The sequence below is a fragment of the Musca domestica genome, unplaced genomic scaffold, assembly GCF_030504385.1.
Source record: "Musca domestica strain aabys unplaced genomic scaffold, Musca_domestica.polishedcontigs.V.1.1 8, whole genome shotgun sequence".
NCBI classification, from domain to species: Eukaryota; Metazoa; Arthropoda; class Insecta; order Diptera; family Muscidae; genus Musca; species Musca domestica.
In genome coordinates this window covers 4021531-4038080 of record NW_026712409.1, presented here as the reverse complement: position 1 = coordinate 4038080, position 16550 = coordinate 4021531, and the positions used below count along the sequence as shown (strand labels likewise).

Sequence of the window (16550 nt, the reverse complement as noted above, 5' to 3'; positions counted from 1 at the left end):
GAATCGAGACGGAAGAACATATTTTCATTCGAAAAATCTCGACTCCGGTCTCCAGAAATACCATTGGAATTAGTTAGGTGTACGTGTTTCCCCATAGCTCTCCTTGTAACTCCGACAAGATAAGCTGCTGTTACTCCCAACTAAGATTTGTAGATTTTTATACAAAACAATAACACCAGTTTTTGAAAAAGAAGAACAAACCCTTGCCATAACTCCTTTACAACGCACCCAGCAATGTGTCGTCGACTCTGTCTGTGAACTACGAAATTCGTCAAAACGAAAACAAACCCAGGGAGAAGGATAACGCGGACGTTTTGAAGTTTGTGTTGTGTTGTGTTTCTTGGTTCTCCCTAATCCACAGTCACACATCTCTTTTTGGGCACCACGTCAGCCAGGCAGGCAGTCGGCAAGGAAGGACGATACGAACGAAACGACCTCAAAAACTTGTACCGAAATGCAATTTTCATCAACAACCAAACGAAATTCATTTGGATGAGTGGCTGAAAGAGAGTTCTTGCTGAGTGGTGCATCCAACGTTTTGGAAGCTGGTTTCTCAAATTCAAAAAAGAAAAAAAAAAAAAAAAAAACCCAAAAGAGAAAGAAAACTAAACCGGATAAATAAATAAAAAAAAAAAGAATTGTTTTAGTGTTGTTTTGTTTAAATTAAATCTACGTTGTAATTTTATATTTTAGTAATTAAAGTAAAGTGAAGAAAAAACGTGCCTACTTTTAGGAGCAACATAATTTCCAACATTGCAAAAAAAAGTTCGTTGTGCTCTCGTTTTATGTTTCTGATTCATTTTGTTGTTTCAAGAAAGTGAGATAAAAAGCGAACAAAAAACACACATTTATTCGTACACTTTTAATTAAAAATTCAACGGGCAAAAATAAAAGAGTATTCCGTTGCTGGCAAACCACCACCAACCAGAACTAGCATCACCAACACCAAACCGCCTATAAAAACCGGACCAGCTCCTGCTCCCGCTCCCTCCCCGTTGACATCATTTATCACATTGGATTTTCAAAATGACCACAGATTTGTTATTTCCCAAAATTGCTGATTGTTCATATGTCTCCTGCTATTGGTGAGTAATGAAAGAATGATAATCACTCTGTTCGTATTTGTTATTGATTGATAATCATTTATTCGAATTTTTCTTTAGTTGTGTGGAACTAAAATATAATAATTTTCAATGAAGAATATATATCATTTTAGGAAATAGTTGTAAGATCAGATTTAAAGTAAAGTAGAAATTAAAAATCTTCAGAGACTATACGAAATAAACATGAAGTATAGAGTTTATCTTCATGTCCTTCAAAGAGTAATTAAATTCCTTTTAGGATAAAATTTAGAAAGATCTGCAATAAGTGATATTAATCCGGAAGATGAAATAAAGAAAATTATAAAATAATACATATCATTGGACCTTGAACAAATATTAATTTCAATATCAACAGTTCGTGTATCCGAACTCAATTAGTTGTCAATAGTGACTCACCTTAAAATAATCATGCTCTGGCTATATGTAAGTTCAGAGTCGCTTTACCCTCGCCGGTATAATATAGTCCGTACTATTTAACTTCTGACTAGAAATTCTTAAATTTAAATAGCCTGCTATACTAGGTCTATGTTTGGGTTCTGCTCCATATATAGGGTGAGATAAAAAAAAAACTGGAACAAAGTCAAACGCCATAATTTTTACATTTTTTTTAAATTATATTGAATGAAACCAAAAATTGCATCAAATTTAAGAATAAGTTTAGATTTGTTCGAATTGGTCACCTTTGGCACGAATTATGGCCAAAGAAACCGTCACACGCTGCCCGAATGTTGCTCTGCGGTATTTTGACCCATTCCCGGCGAGGCGCTTGCTTGATGTGATCGACACTTTGGTATTTTTTAGTGAAAACCTTGCTTTCCATAATACTCCAGACACAGTAGTCCAACGGATTGGTATCCGGAGATTTTGGTGGCCATTGTGCGCTGGAAATGAAGCGAGGAACCTCATTTTGTAACCATTCTTGGATGTTGCTGAGTTCTGTTGGTTTTGCGGCCAAAATGTTTGCATGCCCAAGTCTTTAACACATCCTCCAGAATATTTTCGCAATAATATTCGGCATTTATTCTGATGCAACGGTCAATTAATACGAGCGGAGAGCGACCTGTTATGGCGGCCAACACCATCACCATGGCCGCGCTTGAGCTCTGGTGGCCAACCGAAAGTTCAAATGTTCAGCTGACCTCTATGGCAAGTAAACACGATCATTTTCTTTGTTTACAAACGTCTGGACAACGAATGTTTTCTCATCGGAGAAAACCAAATTCGGCAGTTCACCACTTTCGGCCAAGCGAAACAACTTTTTAGCTTTTTTGAGTCTATTTTCTTTCTGTTGCGGTGTAAGTTCTTACACTTTTTGGAATTTCAATGGCTTTACGCCGAGCTCATTTTTCAATATTTGCCGAATGGAATATTGCGATATGTTCAGCTCGCGAGCCACTTTTCGGCCACTGCGACGCTGGTTTCGATCAAGTTGCTTCTTTAATTTTCGAACCATTTCTGCTGATGTTGCTGTTTTCTTCCGTCCACTTCATGTTGGGCTATGCTACCAGTATCACGGTAAGGAGAAGACACAAAAGATTTATTCCCATTTAAATGCTGGATTGCCCTAAGGATAGCCCCTTGTGATTTTCCAGCCAAATATAAAGAAATCACACTATCATCCTTGAATTCCATCGCGAATAACTTTTTTTCTGGCGTCTAAACAATATAATGAGCTGTCACTTTAATAATTTTAACAGCTGTCGGACGAGTGGCTTAGTAATGACAGCAGTCTGATTTTGGTTGCAGTTTTTTCATCTCCCCCTTGTATATTCATGATCAGCATAAGTCGATTTAACGATGTCCATCTGTCTGTCTGATGAAATCACGATCAGTCCACATTATTTGACGTAGAGCTTCAAAATTTGGCAGAATAATTTGTATTGCTTTTAGAATGGCTGGTATTGAGAATAAGATAAATCGGTCCACCTTATAGTATTGCCGGAACCACTTGATATTCGTTATTTTAATGGTTTTCGCCACATTTTTCCATGGCTTTGTCTAAAAATTGGGATTTGCTGTTCATAATGGTTTTCAGCTAAAGTGGCAGAACATTGTACATACATGTGCACGTTTTCATATTGCCCGCCTATATCGGTACCCCCCGAATTAGGTATTTTAATGGTTTTTGCAATATTTTTCACAGATTTGTCTAAAAATTGGTATTTGTAGTTCGTAAGGGGGTTCTAGATCCGGTGGCGAAACATAGTATATAAAAGTCCCCGTTTTGGTCTAGCCTCCATATAACGTTACCTCCCGATATTCGGTATTTCGATGATTTTTGTCACATTTTCCCACGGATTTATTTAAAAATTGGTATTTGTAGTTCGTAATGGGTTTCAGCTACGGTGGCAGAGCATTGTATATATAGATCCACGTTTTCATATTGCCCCCCAATAACGGTACCTCCTAATATTCGGTATTTTGATGATTATCGCCGCATTTTCCGACGGATTTGTTTAAAAATTGGTATTTGTAGTTCTATATGGGCTCTAGATGCGGTGTCGGAACATAGTATATAAAGGTCCACGTTTTGGTATAGTCTCCATATAACGGTACCTCCAGATATACGGTGTCTTAAAGGTTTTTGCCACATTTTTCCACGGATTTGTCCATAAATTGGTATTTGTTGTTCGTAATGGGTTCCAGCTGCGGTGGCAGATCATTGTAGATATATGTGCACGTTTTCATATTGCCCCCATATAACGGCACCTCCCAATATTCGGTATTTTAATATTTTTCGCCACATTTTCCCTCATTTTTTTTAATGGGTTCTAGCTCCGGTGGCAAAGCATTGTAGCGTTGGTCTAGCCCCCACTTCCCGATATTCGGTGTCTTGATGATTTTTGCCACATTTTTGCATGGATTTGTCCATAAATTCGTATTTGTAGTTCGTAGTGAGTTCTAGCTCCTGTGGAGGAACATAGTATGTATGGGTCCAAAATTTCGTATAGCGCACATATAACGATACCAATCGATATTCGGTGTCTTAAAGTTTTTTTCCACATTTTCCCACGGATTTGTCCATAAATTTGTATTTGTAGTTCGTAATAGGTTCTAGTTCCTGTGACGGAATATATTATGTATAGGTCCACATTTTCGCATAGCGCACATATAACGATATCCACCGATATTCGGTATTTTGATAATCCCAGTCTCATTTACCCACGAAATTGTTTCAAATTTGGTATTTAAGAAGATTTGGTAGATGACAAACCTTGAAGTATAAAATTGTCGAGAGAGGTTCCCGTTTTTTATGGCCTCATACAATGGCTTCACGCACTTTATGATGTTTTGAAAAGCTTCAAAGCAATGTTCAAACGGTCTTACTCATATTTGTAGTTTAATGTGGGACACGTTTGAATTCGGAAACAAAGACATAGAAGTGTAAAGATAGGACAAGACAGAGGCAAAATATGGCAGCACTGTGCAAATACCTCTGTTGTTACGATATCATAACAGCATAGTTATCAACCGCTAACGCAATATTCAAATTTTTGGAAAGGTCTATGGATAAAAATTTTGAAACCAAAATTTTGGATTTTTCAATTTTTTATTTTTATTAAAAGTTCGAATCGGCCAAACTTAATGTTTTCTTACTTGTTTTTTTAGGTGCAATATATTTTATTTTTGGAACTTCTTATTTCTAATTCAGGGAAGTGAAATTTGGCAATTGGTAGCGTCGGAAGGACAACTCTACTAAAAGTTCTAAATTGTTACGCAATGTGATATAACATACCCCTCATATAATCCCATTCTAATCCATTTAAAATATTCTAAGAGTTTTGGGAATTCCCCTCACTTAAAATGATAAACTTCCAAAAACTTGATAATGAAAGACTAACTGGCTAAGCCGCCAGCTAGCCATTATTTAATTTATTTAAATTAACAACCCGAATATCTCCCGTGGGAATGTTACAGTCACTTAGGTGAACGTTTTTTTCTCCCCATTTAAATAATGACCTAATTATGGCCTTCAACAAATAATTGCTGTACTGCGTAGTTATTTAAAAGCCAAAAACAACAATAACAACGACAAATTGTAATGTAATTTGAAAATTCCGTTTTCAATTTTTCCCTATCTCTCTCTCGAATCGATGATACCTCAGCCAGTGATCAATGATTTATTAGAAACATGATATCCTTTGGCATTTGCAACTCGGTTGAGTTTGTGCCTCGAAAGGCATCATTAATTTTGTCTCTGCTCTCGGCAATGTGTTGGGGGAGTGGTGGATGCGTTTGAATGTGACGCTCCACCTCAAAGAGAGAGAGAGAGAGTGAAAGAGCAACGCACAAGGTCTGATGGCAAGCCACCTTTTAAGTGAATTTGTTAAATTTGCATTAATTAAAAAGATACAAATCGTTGGAGAATATACGATGCCACAGCAACAACAACAACAAGAACAAGACAAGAAGACAGCCAGCCTTGTTGACCTTCATCCTGTTTCTTGCGATGACGATGACGACGACGTCGTGGTTACGGAACGACCTACCGGTTGGCTTTTACCTTTTGAACTCGACCGAGTTTAGTTGTTTTTTCTTTATTTCTTCTTTTTTTTTCTTAATCTATAAAAATTTATCAAATCAGAAGCTACAAGTAGACTGGAACACACAAATGCACACATACACACGGCTACACGCACATTTCCAGCTCTGCCAGCCCATTCAATATCAGCATTGAACCATTCCGCCTTTACCCCCATAGCTTTAAAAACGATTTCTTTTCAATTGTTTTGTTTTTGATTGTTGTTTTAATACCCTCCACCATAGTATGGCGGGTATATTAAGTTTGTCATTCCGTTTCGAAGCATACATTTTAGACCCCACAAAGTATATATATTCTTGATCAGCATAAAATTCTATGTCGATTTATCAATGTCCGTCCGTCTGTGGAAATTACTTTAGCTTCCGAACGAACTGAAGTAGGTCGATAAAATTTTACTTAAATGTTTATTATGTCTGCAGGACTTTTGGTATTGAAAATGGGCCATGTAGGTCCACGTCTTCGTATAGCCCCCATATAAAGTTACCCCCCGATATTCGGTATTTTGATGATTTTAGCGATATTATTCACCGGAATTGTTTAAAATTTGCTATTTGAAGTTCGTAATAGATACTACAGCAAAAAAACAGAAAATGGGCCATGTAGGTCCACGTCTTCGTATAGCCCCCATATAACGTTACCCCCCGATATTCGGTATTTTGATGATTTTAGCGAAACTATTAACCGAAATTGTTTCAAATTTGGTATTTGAAGTTTGTAATGGATACTACAGCAAAAAACAGAAAATGGGCCATGTAGGTCCACGTCTTCCTATAGCCCCCATATAACGTTACCCCCCGATATTCGGTATTTTGATGATTTTAGCAAAACTATTAACCGAAATTGTTTCAAATTTGGTATTTGAAGTTTGTAATGGATACTACAGCCTATGACAGAAAATTGTCTATGCAGGTCCAGGTCTTCGTATAGCCCCCATATTACGGTACCTCCCAATATTCGGTATTTTGATGATTTAAGCGTCATTATTCACCGGAATTGTTTCAAATTTGGTATTTGAAGTTCGTTATGGATACTACAGCCTATGACAGAAAATTGTCTGTGCAGTTCCACGTCTTCGTATAGCCCCCATATCACGGTACCTCCCAATATTCGGTATTTTGATGATTTTAGCGTCATTATTCGCCGGAATTGTTTCAAATTACGTATTTAGAGTTCGTTATGGGAAAAACAGTCTGTGACAGAAAATTGTCTATGTAGGCCCAAGTCTTCGTATAGGCCCCATATATCAGTACCTCCCTATATTCGGTATTTTGATGATTTTAGCGACACTATTCACCGGAATTGTTTCAAAATTGGTATTTGAAGTTCGTAATGGATACTACAGCCTATGACAGAAAATTGTCTGTGCATGTCCACGTCTTCTAATAGCCCCCATATAACGGTAACTCCCAATATTCGGTATTTTGATGATTTTAGCGTCATTATTCGCCGGAATTGTTTTAAATTACGTATTTAGAGTTCGTAATGGAAACAACAGTCTGTGACAGAAAATTGTCTATGCAGGTCTAGGTCTTCGTATAGGCCCCATATATTAGTACCTCCCTATATTCGGTATTTTGACGAGTTTAGGTACAATACCGAAATTGTTTGAGATGTCATATTTGAAGTTCGTAATGGATGCTACAGCCTGTCACAGAAAATTTTTTAATGATTTTATTTTTTGAAATTTCCACCAAATTCGTTCCAAATGGTGGAGGGTATTCAAAGTTCGGCCCGGCCGAACTTACTGCTTTTTAACTTGTTTTATTTTTTTTTATTTTTGCCTTTCGTTTCATGCTTTGGCATTCCTTTTCTGGCCATTCTTTAGTGTTGTTATCCTTGTACGTTTGGTTTGTTGTAGAAGAAGTGGATGCGTATGGGTGTGTGTGTGTGCGGAACGGACGATTCTGCATTTCTATCCAAGAAGAAATAAAATGCTGATTTATAACTCGATTTAAAAAAGATTGATTTCTTGCTAACAAAGTGGAAAACACAAAAACTTAACAAGCAGCAGCAGACCGACTGACCCGCCGACCGATTGACTGACAGACAGGCAGGCAGGCAGAAAAACAATAAAGCATGGAAAATCCATGGGAGATTTAGTTTGGTGGGCAAGAGTGGTGGGTATTAAGATTCTACAATGTGGTCATTTATGTCTAGTTATTTTCTGTTTGTCCCAAATCAAGTTATCCGAAAAAAGATTCAAATAATCCCTGTCCTTGTTGTCATCAACATTATCATCATCATTATTGTTGTTGTTATTATTATTTTTGTTATTATCAGCATCGTAAATGTGTGGCCATTATGACCGAAGATTACCATGGTGGGCGTTGGAAAGTGGGCGGGGAAACAACAATAGTGGGAGTAGGGAGTATGAAGTTGATTGTTATTATTACCATTCCAGTTATCATTAATAAAATTAAGCATTAAATTGAAAATGTTACATTTATTGCGTTACCAAAAAAAAAACAACAACAACAAAATATGGAAACTGATTATGAGCCAGGGTAAGGATAACAAAAGAGTTTTGTTCATCCTTGCTTTTATCAGGGATAGGGATAGGGTCGGAGGGATAAAGAAGAATAAAAAAGAACGACCATTCCATTATGACTGGTTCATCCACCTATAAAAAAGGGAATAAGAACACCCCAAGCACCCTGTCAATGGCAGTTTTCTATGAAGATTAAATGAGACCGGAGAGGAGAGATTGAGGAGGAAGGATGGAGGCAGGGTTAGATGGAAAACCAACCTTCATTAATGAAATACCCAAATAGTCTCTTCTATCTCAGTGCGTTTCAACAGTGGCAGCAATATTTTGTTTTCGGAAAAAATAAATCATTAAAAAAACAAAGGGTCGGCAAAAAGTTGTTTTCAATAACTAGGGTGGAAGGTGTAACAAATTTTACTAATCACATATTTCCATAATATTTAAAAATATCCGGCACATTAGCTTAATATTTTTGTGGTGATGTTTTGAACACCTGTCTTGATTCCGGTTAGAGAATTTTCTAATTTTTTTTTCAATAATTCGGCAAGTTATGTTTTATGTAAAGGTGGCATTAAAAGTTAGCTCTACTTTTACTGTCGAAAAAATCACTTAACATATAATTCGAACATGACCTCAAGATGCCTCCTTTCCTAGATGGGTAAAACTGACGAAATAAGCAAATTCAATATCATCATCTTACAGTTCCAAAAGGATATAATTCTTAAGGATTTAAGAAAGATTAAAATCAGATTAACCTTAAAAATACTTAAAAAAACGTCGGCCTTATTGTTCATAAAAAAATATGTACGCCTTAAAATATGCAATATAAATCGATCAAATTTATTGATGCTGCACAAATTTTGTAAATGAAGGAGGAGAGTCTCAAAGGGTCTGGAAGTTACTAAAGCCGAAGTGGAGGGCGAAGAAGTCTTTGTAGACATGAAGTTTTTAACGACTGTAGCTCAGTACCCTGCTGTGGAATCTGCTGGAGTCTCGTAGAGGGCCAGTGGGTCTCTATAGGCGGGCCGGAGTCTCGTAGAAGGCCAGTGGGTCTCTATAGGCGAGCTGGAGTCTCGTAGAGGGGCCGGTGAGTCTCTATAGGCGAGCTGGAGGCTCGTAGAGGGGCCAGTAAGTCTCTATAGGCGAGCTGGAGGCTCGTAGAGGGGCCAGTGAGTCTCTATAGGCGAGCTGGAGGCTCGTAGAGGTGCGAGTGAGTCTCTATAGGCGAGCTGGAGTCTCGTAGAGGGACCAGTGAGTCTCTCTATATGCGATCTGGAGTCTCGTTGAGGGGCCAGTGAGTCCCTCTATAGGCGATCTGGAGTCTCGTTGAGGGGCCAGTGAGTCCCTCTATAGGCGAGCTGGAGTCTCGTAGAGGGCCAGTGAATCTCTATAGGCGGGTCTCGTAGAGGGCCATTGAGTACCTATACGCGAGCTGGGGCCTCGTAGAGGGGCCAGTGAGTCTCTGTAGGCTAGCTGAGGTCTCGTAGAGGGCCAGTGAGTCTCTTTAGAGGCTAGCTGGGAAGTCAAGAAATCCTTGTAGGCCAGATAGAGTCTCTATAGGCAAGCTGGAAGCCAAGAAATCCTTGTACGCGAGATAGAGCTCGAGACGTTCTAGAAAGTCCTTATAGGCTCGAGAAAGTCCATGAAGTCTTTATAGACAACCTGGAGCTCAAGGAAATCCATAGAGCTAGAACTGGAGGAAGGCCAGTAAGGGAAGTCCTTGCAGGGGAGATAGAGCTCGACAAGGGACAGGGATTCTTGAAGGAGAACCGAAGCTCGAGTTACCGGCTTATGTACGAACTGCAGAGGTATAGGGAGCTCGAGAAGGACCTGGTAGTATTTATAGACAACTAGAAGGGCTGGAGAGCTCGTCCTTATAGAAGGGCTGGATAGCTCGTCCTTATAGAAGGGCTGGAGCTCGTCCTTGTAGAAGAGCTGGAGCTCGTCCTTATAGAAGAGCGGTAGGGCTATTGGATCTCTTCGTAGTTGATCTGGAACTCGAGAGCCAGACAGTTTCTTTATAGACCAGCCGTAGCTCTGTGCCAAGGGATGCTTATGGGGAGGGACCAGGGAGCCTTTTCATACAGACATTAACTCCAGGAAGTCTTTATGGAGTCTGGCGCAGCTGCTATCATTCCCATTTCTTATGAATTGGTAACATTTTCGGGAAAATAACATATCTGGTTAGAGGAAAGTTTCATATGAAAGAGGATAATCTACATAATGATAGTAAATAATCGAAATTTATAGCATATAAGAATATAAACGGCCAAAAAAATGCAACGCCTTTTCCAAAAGGAAATGGGTCTTTTCTATTCTACTTTCAATTCTGTTATTCTTTACAAATTTTCCCTGTAAGAATTTTGGGGATAGTATTTATCCCGAAAAACGGGATTCTGGCACAACTATGTCCTTTACTATAGGTCTTATATTTAAGATTTTTTTTAATGTTAATTGTTCTCGATATTAATTCGGAAATATCCAGCCCAGGGTATATCTCCTACAATCGTTTTCTAAACAAATTCCACCCCTTTGTTAAATTTTGCCATAAAAGAAAATTATGGTTTTGAAATAACCTTTTGATTGTAAACATAATTTAATTTATTCGGAAAATAAGCTGCCGCATTACTTAACTTCCGCAAAAATTAGTCCTTGTGCAAACAAATACAGGAATGGCTTTCCGTCTTCCCAAAACTTTTCTATTGAGTTTGGAGTTTATAAAAGAATTTTATTTATTCTCAACTTTGGGACTTCTGCTGCCCGCGATTTCGCTGCTGTTTTTTGTTGTTGTTTTTTTTTTGTGTTTATCAAAATTTACCGGCCGTGAAAATTTACATTACGATTCGCAAACAACACGGCAATATCCCTAAAAGTGCGGTGACTGGACATTTCCAAAACATTGAAAATCAAACAAGCGTTTCGTTGAGGTTCAATTCGGAGAATTTGGTTTGGTTTTTCTTTTATTTTTTTGTCGCGTGGAATGAATCTGTCACATGTTTATTTTCCCATGAATCCCACTGTTGCAGAAGTTGTAGAATTTCATCTGAAGCAAAAGTTTTGTACGAATTTAAATGCCAGACAATTCCGAAGAATACCCTCAAGCCGAAATAGAAACGTAAAATGAAACACAGCGGAGAAAACAGAAAAAACAAGGGGAACAGAGATGAAAGGAGGTTGGGGAGATCCACCACAACAATATCATAACGACGATAGCCAGCCATGATGTGATGACGATGGCGACAAACAGTAGCAAAAACAAAAACTAGGTAGTGATGCAGAATCTGAGAAACCAACTACAACGAAGGACTTTTCCTAGTGCATAGTTGGCAGAAATAATCGGACATAGCAAGGATAGATAACACGAAAGACAAAAAATGAGGAAAATGGTGTTAAATTCGAGCAGGACGCACTTTATCTACTCTGCTAAACTACCAGTTGTTAAATATTTATTTTTTATTAAGGAAGCTATGGAGGAACTATAAAATATTGGGATATAAATCAAGGTGGCAAAATCCAAACAAATGTTTTCGCAACATATGTTTTGGAGAAATCCATCAAGAAAAAGAGAAACATTTTTAATTTCCCCTCCTCCCTCTCCCCTCAGCCTCAAAAACAAAAAAAAAACTCAAAAAAAAAGAAACAAGTATCTTACAACCGAATAGTGGAAAACCAGAGCAAAAGCATACGGATTATAAACTCTCATTCGCACAAACCAAAAAAAAAAAAAAGAAAAACCTGGATGAAATGAAAAAAACTAAAAGTGGAATGAAACGAAACGAAGCACCAAGAGCAGACAGACGAAACATCGGCCAAAGCAAAGGCAGAAGCAGAAGCGAAAGGAGTTAAAAACCATAACATTTCTCCCTCTAAGCGTGAGCATGACCGTTTGACCTAATTTCTGACGCGTTTGAGTAATGAAAGTATTTGAATATGAATAAAGTACAAAAGTGAGTGTGTGTGTGTGTGTGTGTGTGCTGCGTGTACAAAACTATGTGTGTGTATATATTTATGTGCGATACAACTAAACAAATTTGTACAAGAAACCAGAGTATGCATAATGTCGCTGTTTGTGTGTGTATGAACAGCTTTTATAATATAGCCACAAATGCCTACATGCATATTTTCATATCAAACTTTCAGAATTTTGAAAATGTTTTGGTCCCTTAGTGGGGGAGATATATAGAGTTTGGCATTCCGTTGATATCTCCTTGAAAAAGTGAGAAAGGTTCGAATTGCTACCTACTGGCGCATCGATATCTGTGTGTGTGGGTCATGTCCTTTATTATTTTACATATTATCATATGCGACAGCGCACAAGATCACTGAATTCTACACATGTGATATTTTCTAGCAGCTGGAAAACTGATATTTTGGAATCTTCATTTTTAATTGTTAGAATTTCCCAGCGCCTCAACCGCTCTCAAAAGTATGTACGAAGTATTTTGTACGCTCCTCAAAAATAGGTCCTATTTTTAACAATAAACCCCACTGCAGTATTTATTCACAAAAGTATGCACAATAAAAATATCACAAAAAAAATTTTGAAATATAGGTGGCGTTTATTGAAATGGCTTCATTTTAACCGTTGTAACACTTATCCGTCAAAAGTATGCTCTATGTTCCCCAATGTATAAAATTATGCTACTTACTCATAACATGGAAATGAAAATGGTGTTCGTCACAACAGCTTCATTTCACGGATGGTATTTATCCCCTAAAAGTATGCACCCTATCCCCCAAAGTACCCACTATAAAAATATGCTAACTAATCTCAAAATATACACAACTATAGATGGGGTTCGAACATATAGCTTCATTTAGGGACAAGTTTTCAAAAAAACTTACCTTTAGAAAGCTGCTCTCAATTAAGGCCAGTCTCATTTGTGCTTTGAAGTTCTGTCCATATGTCACTGATCGTAAGTTTGGTTAAAATACAGACAATTATTGGTTGGCGGGCCAACAATGAAAATTATAGGGAATAATTCTACTTTTGTAAAAACTCTTAGCTTTTATAAAGTATATGTACCCTGAAAGTGTTTTTTGGGATATCCTTTCCAATGGTAGCCTATTCAACAAGCGGTCACATGATAGGGCTTTTTATACCCTCCACCATTTCATTCCGTTTGTAACTCATCGAAATAATAGTTTTAGACATAACAAAGTACGTATGTTTTTGATAAGCGTAAAATTCTAAGACCTTTTAGCCCCGTCCGTCCCTCTGTCCGTCTGTTTAATGACCCTAGACTCAACACAAATAAAGGTAGGAAGCTAAAATTTTGCACAGATCTGTCTTTTGTCTGCAGGCAGGTCAAGTTCACAGATGGGCTATATCGGTCCACGATATCGTATAGCCCACATATAACAGTACTCACCGATGTTCGGTATTTTGGTGATTGTAGCCAAATTTTCAATGAAATTGTCTGAAAATCCACAAAAGTTCCCTCTAAGTACATTATCACCTGGAAGAGAAATGTCTATATAGGTCCACGATATCGTATAGCCCACATACAACGGTACCCTTCCGATATTCGATATTTTGACGATTGTAGCGAAATTATTCAGCGGAGTTGTTTCAAATTTCGTGTTTAGAGTTCGTAATGGATTAAAAAAAATCTAACGGATTTTTTTAATATCTAAATGGTGGTGAGAATCAAAGTTCGGACCGGCCGCACTTACGGCTGTTTACTTGTTACTTGTTAACTGATGATATTAAAATTGTCCAAAATTAAACGAAAAATCGAAAAAGGGTCTAAAAGAATATATTAAATAAGCTCATCTTGAATCAGGAATATCGGGTCAAATATGTGGGTATCCGGGTTCAAAAAAAAAAAAACAAGTTAAATAGTATCAGTTTTGCCGACTGTTGTTTATGAGGGAGGTTCCGAAACAGTTGGCCAATATTGACCTAAGACTGATATAAACATTACATCCTACCACATTTGGACTTTATCGACTACTTCCTATACTTTATGTGCATATTTTTGGAAAATATGGAAATATGCGTGAGGTAACAGATATAGGGGGCCTAATTATTCCGTTTTCATACTTCATCTAATACAGATAAAAGTATTGGTATGTGCAAAATGTGGATGAGGTACCAGAAGGGGTTGGCAGATGTATATCATCTTCACAACAGATTTTGTGTTAGCAAAAATTTTTGTATATGGGGAATTTGAGGAGATGGATGGATTAAAAGCTTATTTCGCTTTCTTTGAGCGTTTTGTTTTTGAACCCTATGTGGGGGAGGTACTAGAAGAAGTAGTGCGATCTCTACCATCTTTATAGCAGATCTTGTGTTGATAGAAATATTGAGATGTACCAAGTCCGGATGGAATCGGATGTTAATTTCGCTTTTTATGAGCTTCATGGATATTTGACCCTTTGTAGGGGAAGTACCAGGAGTGGACCGTTGTATTCCATCTTCACCCCAAACCTTGGGCTAATAAAAATATTGTATGTGTGTAATGTGAAGACAATCGGACTCGTACATTGCATTTTAGAAGAGTTATAATTGTTCAAAATTTTGACCCTTTTCTGGAGGAGGTACTTGATGAAGTGGACCGATGTTGTCCATTTTCTCACCTGACCTAGTACTAATTCACATATTAGGATTTGTAAATTTGGAGCAAAATCGGATTATCCTTTCTCCTTCTTGCAGTATTTTTTTTTTTTTAATTTCGTATTTAGTTTACCTACGGTATATCACTGTGCATGATGTTTTACAACTCCAAATCATATTTCCCTCAGATTTCTGTTTTCATGAAAATTGGCATCACTTTTTTACCAATTTTTTGAAAGCGAGCTCCTTGCACAGCCCGACACACACACAATTCATACACACATGCATCCATGGTTCGCACAGATTTTCCATCTTGAGTTTTATGAAAGGAGATCTTCTACTTTAACAGACTCCTAAACTTACAGACATGCCGAGACACACACACACATAGAGAGATGTGCGCTCACACACATAAACACACGCTTAGTGAAGGAAAAATTGGCTGGTTGTGTCCTTTTTTAAAATTTAATGAAATCTTTGCTAGCATTTTTCCACGACAAGAAACAGCACAACCTGTCGTTTGTTTATTTAAGTTAAAGCCCGAGGCTAGGCGAGCAGGCAGACTTCAGCTGGTGCCACTGCTGCTTGCACAGAAAGCCCAATGACTTGGCTGTATATGAGTGAATGTGTGTGTGTTGGTGTTTATATATTTTAGCAAGTCTGTGAATGTCTATGAAAATCTTGTTTGAATGGAATTTGGCTTTTGTATCCTGGCTGAGGCTGCTTGCCATTGTCGTCTGTTTTATTGCCACTGCCGCTGCTGCTGTTGTTTGTGACGGCTTTGTTCTCTTTCTTTCTTTCTCTCTCTCTCTCTCTCTCTCTCTCTCTATTTTATCACAAGATATTCCTATGCAATTTTTATTCAATTTCAATAGAGGATTTGATTAGGTTTTTCGTTTTTTTTTCGGGAGTTCCTTTTTTTGGAATATAATAGGAGCATAGCTTCAGGGTGGAGATGGTGGTGTTTGTAGGTAATGATTGAAATAGGCTCTAGATTGAATGTTTGTTTAGGGCTTTTGTAAGAAAAAAAGAAATACAACAATTTAGGAATTAAAGCCCCAGCAATATCTGCACTTGAGAACGTTTTTTTTTTGTCATTGTTTTCTTTCGCTTGAGGAAATTCCCAAACCTTGGGCAAAAAGACAATAACCAAATCGTAGTTAAACATTTGAAAGGACATTCACTGATGATGATGATGATTTTTTTTTTTTGGAGAAGAAAACTTAAGTTGGCCTAACACAACACGAGTTTCCCTCTAATGCATTTGGAGAGGTTTTACATCCTGGAATGTGAATTTGCCAGGGAAATGTGTCTGTCTCATTGGAAATTGCCCGAATGCGATGGGTGATTGTTGTTTTTTATTTGTTTCGTTGTTTTGTTTTTTCTTTTGCCTTTTTATTGGGAAATCGGATTTGAAAGGTGAATTATTCAAAGTGAAATTAAAGAAAACATTGAAATGTTTTGATTGCGGACAAATGACAATGATGTGCCACGGAGGGTTGGAACATTGAGATTTTAAGTCGTATATGAGGAATTAAAGAGGTTTTTCAAGTTTATTTATTTTCCTTAAATTAGAGAAAGAATTGGGTAAAAGCATATCACTATGTTTTCTATGCTTAGGAGAGCTTCTGTAGGTATTCTGAAGATGGTTATATAGCTCTTCTATATATAGAAGACTTACAAAATTTATTCCGAAGGTTTAGATCAGTTTAAGTCGCCTCAAGTTCTAGCGGACATAGACAAAACCATGAAGTTCGACATGCTTTATGCAGTTTTAAGTCGTTTAGTATACAGGGTGAGATAAAAAAAACTGCAACCAAGTCAAATGGCATTATTTGTACATTTTTTCTAATTTTATTG

At 37.5% G+C, this 16550-nt stretch overlaps 1 protein-coding gene across 1 annotated transcript in view; it reads left to right on the top strand.

The window, feature by feature from the left end:
• The first annotated feature begins 699 nt into the window (after positions 1 to 699).
• LOC101892736 (protein N-terminal glutamine amidohydrolase) overlaps positions 700 to 16550 on the top strand; it is a 58875-nt gene continuing 43024 nt past the window's right edge. The window contains exon 1 of the mRNA XM_005186249.4: positions 700 to 1085. Coding sequence (XP_005186306.1) covers positions 1027 to 1085 — 59 coding nt within the window. The 5' untranslated portion in view covers positions 700 to 1026. The remainder of the gene's footprint in view (positions 1086 to 16550) is intronic.